The 9,797-nt window shown below is 36.7% G+C and overlaps 1 protein-coding gene across 1 annotated transcript in view; it reads left to right on the forward strand.

Annotated features, from left to right (window-relative positions):
• abcb7 (ATP-binding cassette, sub-family B (MDR/TAP), member 7) overlaps positions 1–9,797 on the forward strand; it is a gene marked incomplete at its 5' end in the record, with an annotated part of 60,706 nt that overhangs the window by 38,928 nt on the left and 11,981 nt on the right. The window contains 3 exons of the mRNA XM_016560281.1: positions 4,169–4,298; positions 4,513–4,684; positions 4,800–4,903. Of these exons, the coding sequence (XP_016415767.1) occupies positions 4,169–4,298; positions 4,513–4,684; positions 4,800–4,903 (406 nt within the window). The remainder of the gene's footprint in view (positions 1–4,168; positions 4,299–4,512; positions 4,685–4,799; positions 4,904–9,797) is intronic.

The following is a 9,797-nucleotide window of genomic DNA, read 5'->3' on the forward strand; positions in this document are numbered from 1 at the left end:
AATTAATGAATTTTCAAAAATGCTAATCATTTTTGATTGCATTAGCCTATTATAATGAAACTGGTCTCAAAATATTCCTTGGGTCATGCCGACAACATAGATACCAATTATGCCATTGTGGGCCGAACTTCCTGTCCGCCATTTTGATTTATGTTGAAAACCTACTTTTTTTAACTCCTCCTCGACCGTTGGTCCGATTTTCACCAAAATCGAATCAGATCATCATCAGACAGTGCTGCCAAAAAGGCATGGATTTCGTGTTGATAGACAAAACCGTTTTTGTATAGCGCCGCAACAAATTTGAGGCATAATGCCAGATTATGTCTGAGGCTGTATCTCTGCAAAGCTTTGACATATTGAAACCAAACTTTGTGTGTGCCATTGTTACCTCACACAGAACACACCACATCGATTTGATAACAGCGCCACCTATTGGTCAAAAGTGATAGGCCATTAAATCATATTACAAGAAGTTGTGTTTGATTTTTCTTCAGATCATCCTAAACTTGCTTTAATTACTCATTGTTGCAGTTGGTCTGATGCTCCATGCCATGCTTAGCTCCTCATTTTGCCTTTGGAGTGCTTGGCCCCTTAATTGCTGCTTGCGGCTATATTTTTATTTTAAATTAATTTCGTTAGACACCATTTTTGGTGATAAATTTCTATTAAATCGTAAAACACAGAATCCATACAAAATAAAATGGAAAACACTGAATTTAGGGGAAAATAAAATATAGGTAAGTAATATAATGGGTAATAAGTTGTTCACATTCATTCTCAAGGTCTAACAAACATGTGGAAAGCATTTCCTGTTATAAATGAATACCATGATATTGTTTGTTATGGGAAAAAAAACAGATATTGTGTAATATTTTTGTCCATATCGCCCAGCCCTTCATTCTGTGTGCTTTGGCTGCTTCTTTTTGCAGGCAGCATGACTGTGGGGGATCTAGTGATGGTGAACGGGCTGCTCTTCCAGCTCTCTATGCCGCTCAACTTCCTGGGCACGGTGTACAGAGAGACCCGACAGGCCCTCATAGACATGAACACGCTCTTCACTCTGCTCAGCGTCGACACCAAAATAAAGGTGCGCCCGGCCTTTACTCTATGGAGCTTATAATATGACAAAACTATTTGAATTTGAATTATTGACAAGTGGCATTTATCAAAACTGAATATTATGTGGCATTTAACATAGTTTAGATAGTTTTTTTTTTTACTTGAATATTAAACATTTGAAATTTAACACGACTGAATTTTTTTATAGCAGTTTTAAAGACATGCATTTTCAAACGGCAATTTTTTTTTGTTCTGAAATCTTAGACTGCAGATATCCAGCTTTTAAAAATACAGCTTCAATTTTTCAAGATGAAGAGGAAATTCGGAACATCAAATTCAATATTCTAAAATTCAGTACGCAGAAATTCAGATTATATTATATTCTTGAAAATGCATGTCTATAAAACTAAATGCCACTTGTAAATAATTCAAATTTATACAATACAAATTCAAATAGTTTTGTCATATTATAAGCTCCATATTACTGCTGCAGAATTAAGCAAACAGAGTTATTTTAATGTGAAAAGAATACCTGTGATTAGTGTTGCATTATTTGCTCCAGCCGTTCTGAAATGTCAGAGCTTTTTAAAATACGGCACAAGAGCTTCCTGTCAGATTTGAATATTGCAAATTGAAGCATTAAAGCATGTCATTTGTCGTAGTATTTGTTTTAAATTCTAAAAACATTTGAGTGTTTCGTGTCTTTCATAGCGTTAGTGGGGGAGCTTGATGAAGCTCATTCTTCATTTGGCTAATTTCGTATGCAGCCTGTAATTACCGTGAATAAAGTCTGTCCAGTTGTTCGCAGTGATCAGTAATGGTTTTCACCGCATGACAGCATCAAGCCATTATTGTGAGACCCTAATTTGATTTCTCAATTTAGTGTAAAAGTGCTGACCGCTATTGTTTTGATGGTGCCATTACAATGCATTGTCGTCGAAATATGTTTGAGAAAAGCCATTTTTCTGTTTCAAGCCTCAAAATGTACATTTCAGACTGCTAAATGTGTTTTTTTATAACCTTTGTGTCCTGAAGGAGAAAGAAATGGCCCCGCCGCTGCTCGTTGCTCCCCAGGAAGCCACCATCAGGTTTGAGGATGTGTATTTTGAGTACTTGGAGGGCCAAAAGGTGCTTAACGGGGTTTCATTTGAAGTACCTGCAGGCAAAAAGGTGGCCATTGTTGGCGGCAGTGGATCTGGGTAAGTGCTCCAGGAAAGACATACTTATGTTATATTGCCTTCAGGTTTCACTGAACTTGGCACAATAGGGTTCAAATTGGAGCTGAATTACTTTGAGAAATACAGCAGCAAAGGCAAAAATTCTTTGGAGGGAGAACTATTAGATATGTGGGATTATTAGCATTTAACACTGTGATAAGACTAAAGGCCCATAATTTGAGCCCCGTTTATAGCCAGACAGTAAATAATCTCGTTCCCTTGTTTTCAGCATCTGTGAGGCTCAGCCATTTAACCCTGTTCCCAGAGTTCTTGTGAAATGAATTAAAGCTACTTTAATTTGTAGGAAATAAGTTAACCAACATTTTAAGACCCTGATATGTTTTTTTTTTAAACGTATACTCATTATACTCTACCAGCCAAAAGTTTTTGAACAGTAAGATTTGTAATGCATTTTAAAGAAGTCTCTTCTGCTCACCAAACCTGCATTTATTTGATCCAAAATACAGCAAAAGCAGTAATATTGTGAAATATTTTTACTATTTAAAAATTACTGCTTTCTATTTGAATATATTTTAAAATGTAATTTATTTCTGTGATGTAAATCTCAATTTTCAGCATCATTACTGCAGTCTTTAGTGTCACATGATCCTTCAGAAATCATTCTAATATGCTGATTTGCTGCTCAAGAAACATTTATTATTATTATTCATATTTAAAACAGTTGAGTAAATTTGTTTTCAGGATTTTTTTATGAATAGGAGGATACAAAGATCAGCATTTATCTGAAATAAAAAGCTTTTGTAACATTATACAGTATACCATTCAAAAGCTTGGAGTCCGTTTTTTTTTTTTGGGGGGGGAGAAATTATAGAAATTAATACTTTAGCAAGGATGCTTTAAATTGATCAAACGTGATGATAAAAATGATTATAATGTTACAAAAGATTTCTGTTTCAGATAAATGCTGTTCTTCTGAACTTTCTATTCATCAAAGGAACCTGATGAAAATTCTACTCTTGTTTTCAAACTAATAATAACAATAATAATAATAATAATAAAAATAATAAATGTTTCTTGAGCAGCAAATCAACATATTAGAATGATTTCTGAAGATCATGTGACACTGAAGACTGCAGTAATGATGCTGAATATTCAGTTTTAACAGATATTCAAATAGAAAACAGTTATTTTAAATAGTAAAAATATTATTTTGCTGTACTTTGGATCAAATAAATGCAGGCTTGGTGAGCGGAAGAGAATTCTTTAAAAAACATTAAAAATCTTACTGTGCAAAAACGTTTGACTGGTAGTGTATATTCATTGCTAAAAATGACTAATTAGTCATTTTCAAATGTCAGATAAACCAAATTTCAGAAATGTCCCTGGTTAAAATTTTTTTTTTTTTTTGTAAATATTTTTTCTAAAGAAAGATAAACATGTATAATAATGAAAGACAAAATATTAAATGTCATGGATGTAGCAAAGATAGCTAAAGTCAACAGATTTTACTCTATTTACTTTATTATATTTTACTTTATTCTACCAATATCTGTGTGCAAATAACATACAGTAATGATGCTGCCATCTTTCTGAAGTCATTTTTACCCCCCCCTCCACAAAATAGTGGATTACTCCGTAAATATTCATCCATGACATTAAATATTTTACAATTCCTCTTCATTTATGCATTTCTTTCACCAGAAAAAAAAAATATTGCACATTGTATTACACATTGTACAATGTATTAAAGTTTCCAGACCCAAATTATTGTAACAGGATAACAAGTCTGTCTCATGAAACAGACATTTGTTTTAATGCTAGTCTTCAGGTAAAAGACCAGCATTTTCATCTCCTCACACTGACCCTTTGTTAAAATACAAATAGAGCAATAGAAAACAGAATTTGACTTCAAGATTATTCTCTTTTCCTAGGAAGAGCACGATTGTCCGATTGCTCTTTCGTTTCTACGAGCCACAGCAGGGCAACATCTACATCGCAGGCCAGAACATTCGTGATGTTAGTTTGGAGAGCTTGAGGAAAACTGTGGGCGTCGTGCCGCAGGTGAGCGCTTGCGTCTAATTCTGAGAACCATCAGATGTAATTATCACCTCCTTAGGGAACATTTGTATTTTCTTACTCTTTAAAAATAAGTATCTAATATAAACTAGAGGGAAGGTACCATGGGAACCATAATTAGACTTAATTTAAGCCTATGAAAAAAAAATTATGAAACTTATTTCATCTTATGAGAAATCAAATGTAAATATAATTTCAGGACGCCGTGCTTTTCCACAATACCATATTTTACAATCTGCTCTATGGTAACATCAACGCCACAGCAGAGGACGTCTACCGTGTGGCCAAACTAGCTGGAATCCACGACGCCATTCTCAAGATGCCTCATGGATACGACACGCAGGTCGGAGAGCGAGGCCTGAAGCTCTCAGGTAACCTCAGCCCATGTCTCATGAGTGTTTCTGAAGGAAGTGAAGGTCTCTGAAGAGGTAGAGGAACAGGATGGTTTCTTCTTGAGTGATCGAGTGTGGGTTTTTCTTGTGACAGGTGGAGAAAAGCAGCGTGTGGCCATCGCACGGGCCATCCTTAAGAACCCTCCCATTTTTCTGTATGACGAGGCCACGTCTTCACTAGACTCAATCACTGAAGAGGTAAGAGCCTTAGACTCGTGTGTCAATTAAATCGTAGATTCCTCAATAATCGGTATGAAATGGGCATGAAAACATAATTGCACAGAGCTGTTTGTCTGTAGCCGGCTATACACATGAAGACACACAAGCTGGGAGTTTGCTGTCAAGTTAAATATAGTTTTTTTTTAGGGATGCACGATATTGGATTTTTGCCGATATCCGATATGCCGATATTTTTCAGCTAATTTTGTCCGATAGCCGATACCGATATATTTCCTTTTGTTTGGAAACAACACCAAGTCTCTCCTGTGCAGAGATTATAAACAATTTATTTATTCATTCTCAGATGAGTTACTCATCTTATCGGCAAGGCATATCGGCATAATTTTTCATATCGGGCCGATGCCGATATTTGCATTTTAAGCCATTATCGGCCGATTCCGATAAGGTTCCGATAATATCGTGCATCCCTAGTTTTTTTTTATTTTTTTTATTAACAGCCTTTTTTAAAGCTGCATCACATTTACAAAACAATCTGTTGAAATGTGCCACTCAAATCATTAGTTGATGAAATTGAACGCCTGGCACTCGTTTTTTAATCTGGAGATCTTCTTCAGAAGGATCTGCAGAGCAGCAGGTGCTACACACAGCCAGAAATGACCTCGGTTAATCTATGTGTTGATCTATTCATGTATGTGACTTGGCAAAGTTGCAGAAATTCTGTCATTTTTGCAGTTTTAGTTTCAATAAATAGTACAAATAGCAAAGAAATTTGAGTTCTGAGGGGAAAAAATCAGTTTTTATAGCACATCAAATTCTAAAAGATCAAGCTAATTTTGCTTCCTTATGACACAACCCCTTTAAAGGTACAGCAGGGTCTGAATACTTTCCGTACCCACTGTATGTGTTGATCTATTCATGTATGTGACTTGGCAAAGTTGCAGAAATTCTGTCATTTTTGCAGTTTTAGTTTCAATAAATAGTACAAATAGCAAAGAAATTTGAGTTCTGAGGGGAAAAAATCAGTTTTTATAGCACATCAAATTCTAAAAGATCAAGCTAATTTTGCTTCCTTATGACACAACCCCTTTAAAGGTACAGTTCACCCAAAACTGAAAACTTGCTGTTAATTCACTCACCCTCAGGCCGTCAAAGATGTATGTGACTTTTTTTCTTCAGTAGATCATTAAAGAAGATTTTTAGCTGAAACCGTGGTTCTTGCTGATTCATTAAATGACAGCCAGCGGCTGCACATTTTTGAGAAATAAAAAAAGCATATCAAGGAGCACAAAATGAATACCTGTGGCTCCTGACGATATATTGAGGTATGATTAAATGAAACGATCGGTCTGTGCAAGAAACTGAACATTATTTACAACATCATTACCTGTAATCCAGAGCCTCAGACAAACAGGGAAATCTGATTCTTTTCTGTGAACTGATTCTTTAAGACAGTTTGTTTCAGTGGACTATTTTAGTTCACTAGGTTGTTTATGCAGACATGCAATGACACATAACACAGTTATATTATTAAAGCACCCAATAATGATGTGAAACGTGGATGTTTTACATGTCTAAAACATTTAAAGTGCTCAGTTCACAAATCACCAGCATCATAGCATCATGGGTTTGTAAACCGGACATCACTCCAGACTGTTTGCCTGAGGCTCTGGTTTTACAGGTAATGATGTTGTAAATAATGTTTCTTGCACAGACCAATCATTTCGCATCATAAGATCTCAATATATCGTCAGGAGCCGTGGGAATTAATTTTGTCTTGCCTGATATGCTTTTTTGACTCTCAAAATGATGGTAGCCATTCACTGTCATTTTATGAATCAGCAAGGAGCACAGTTTCAGCTGAAAATCTTCTTTACTGTTCTACTGAAGAACAAAAAATCACCTACATCTTGGATGGACTGAGAGTAAATTAACAGCAAATTTTTGGGTGAACTATCCTTTTAAAGGTGTCATGAACTGAGAAATCAAAATTCCCTTGACATATAAAAGGTCATTGTACTATAAAAACATCATGTAAATTTCAGAACTCTTTTTTTGTTAGTCCAAAAACAGCTTATATTGAAACCAATCTGCCAAAACGACAGGTTGTGGAATGTGCCACTTTATGATGTAATAGTGTGGATAAACCCCGCCTCCACAGAAGATGATCAACGCCTGCTTCTACATCACGGTCTGTTTAGCCCCGCCCACCTATTCTGCATCACTGCCTGTTTAGCCCCTCCCACCGATTCTACATCACTGCCTGTTTAGCCCCGCCCACCAATTCACGCATGTAGTGTAAATAACGAGAGAGACGAACGCAGGTCTACACAGAAACCAAAAGATAAAGATGCTCCAAAAACAAGATGCTGGGCAGAGCCAAGCTGTGGAAAAACACAAGTCTTTGCATCGCCTTCCTTCTGATCTCAACATTAGGAAAGAGTGGATGAACTTTATTTTTAATGAAGATCCAGACCACGTCAGTAAGAACTCGGTCCTTTGTTCACTCCATTTTACACAGCACAGCAGCGTCCATCTGTGAAGGACGTAGACTGTCAAACATGCACAAGTGTTAGCCAATCATCAGGGTTGCCAGGTTTTTACAACAAAACCCACCCAATTGCTACGCAAAACTATCCCAATCGCGTTTTATTTTAGGGGCTATATATCACATTATTGGGGTCGCTTAAACCTGTGGACATGAAAAACAACTCGCGGCAACAGTGTTAAATTAGCCCAATTCCACGGGAAAACCGCAGACTTGGCAACACTGCCAATCATAGCAGTGGGCATTTACTTCCGAGTTTACAAACCGCCACGATTATTCAAACAGAGCATTCTGATGAGGGCGGTCAAAAACAGGACAGAAAATAGCCTATTACTTCTAAATGATGTTTTTTTAAATGTAAACATCTTGATAACATTATAAGTGGACCTCAGAGGAATAGTACAAAATAAAAAAACAGAGGCAGTTCATGACCCTTTTAATGTATAAGGACCCATTTCTACTGTTAGAAAAAGTCTACATTACTGTCAAACATTTTGTTTGCTAAATTACATAACTGGTTTCTTTGTTGTTATTGTATTGGCAAAGCAAATTATTTAAAAACAGTGACACAGTGGAAAACTTTTTATGAAATGTATCAGCTCACTATAAGAAAACAGTTAGATGTACAAACATTTGCAACTCAGATTAATTTGTATACAGATTTATATTGTTCCAATACCTGTGGCTCCTGACGATATATTGAGGTATGATTAAATGAAACGATCGGTCTGTGCAAGAAACTGAACCTTATTTACAACATCATTACCTGTAATCCAGAGCCTCAGACAAACAGGGAAATCTGATTCTTTTCTGTGAACTGATTCTTTAAGACAGTTTGTTTCAGTGGACTATTTTAGTTCACTAGGTTGTTTATGCAGACATGCATTGACACATATGCAGTAATATTATTAAAGCACCCAATAATGATGTGAAACGTGGATGTTTTACATGTCTAAAACATTTAAAGTGCTCAGTTCACAAATCACCAGCATCATAGCATCATGGGTTTGTAAACCGGACATCACTCCAGACTGTTTGCCTGAGGCTCTGGTTTTACAGGTAATAATGTTGTAAATAATGTTTCTTGCACAGACCAATCATTTCGCATCATAAGATCTCAATATATCGTCAGGAGCCATGGGAATTAATTTTGTCTTGCCTGATATGCTTTTTTGACTCTCAAAATGATGGTAGCCATTCACTGTCATTTTATGAATCAGCAAGGAGCACAGTTTCAGCTGAAAATCTTCTTTACTGTTCTACTGAAGAACAAAAAATCACCTACATCTTGGATGGACTGAGAGTAAATTAACAGCAAATTTTTGGGTGAACTATCCTTTTAAAGGTGTCATGAACTGAGAAATCAAAATTCCCTTGACATATAAAAGGTCATTGTACTATAAAAACATCATGTAAATTTCAGAACTCTTTTTTTGTTAGTCCAAAAACAGCTTATATTGAAACCAATCTGCCAAAACGACAGGTTGTGGAATGTGCCACTTTATGATGTAATAGTGTGGATAAACCCCGCCTCCACAGAAGATGATCAACGCCTGCTTCTACATCACGGTCTGTTTAGCCCCGCCCACCTATTCTGCATCACTGCCTGTTTAGCCCCTCCCACCGATTCTACATCACTGCCTGTTTAGCCCCGCCCACCGATTCTGCATCACTGCCTGTTTAGCCCCTCCCACCGATTCTACATCACTGCCGGTTTAGCCCTGCCCACCAATTCACGCATGTAGTGTAAATAACGAGAGAGACGAACGCAGGTCTACACAGAAACCAAAAGATAAAGATGCTCCAAAAACAAGATGCTGGGCAGAGCCAAGCTGTGGAAAAACACAAGTCTTTGCATCGCCTTCCTTCTGATCTCAACATTAGGAAAGAGTGGATGAACTTTATTTTTAATGAAGATCTAGTCCGCGTCAGTAAGAACTCGGTCCTTTGTTCAATTCGACACAGATTTTTCAGAAAGACTGAAATTGAAAGTCGATGCTGTGCGACTATATTGGATCCGACAGTAATGTCGCACCACACAAGTGTGAGTAACTGTTTTTATTACATGCTCACTATTGCTTTGTCTGTTATTACAGATTGTTTGATATGTACGGAGTATTTATGCATCTTTAACCTCAATCACAGCAGTGTCCATCTATGAAGGCTGTAGGCTGTCAGACAAACACAACTGTTAGCCAATCACAGCAGTGGGCGTTTACTTCTGAGTCTACAATCCGCCACACTGATTCAAACAGAGCGTTTCTATGAGGGGGTCAAAGCAGGACAGAAAATAGCCTATTACTTCTAAATTATGATGCTTTTGATGTAAACATCTTGATAACATTATAAGTGGACCTCAGAGAACAG

The sequence above is a fragment of the Sinocyclocheilus rhinocerous genome, unplaced genomic scaffold (genome assembly GCF_001515625.1).
Source record: "Sinocyclocheilus rhinocerous isolate Xijiao unplaced genomic scaffold, SAMN03320098_v1.1 scaffold348, whole genome shotgun sequence".
Taxonomy (NCBI): domain Eukaryota; kingdom Metazoa; phylum Chordata; class Actinopteri; order Cypriniformes; family Cyprinidae; genus Sinocyclocheilus; species Sinocyclocheilus rhinocerous.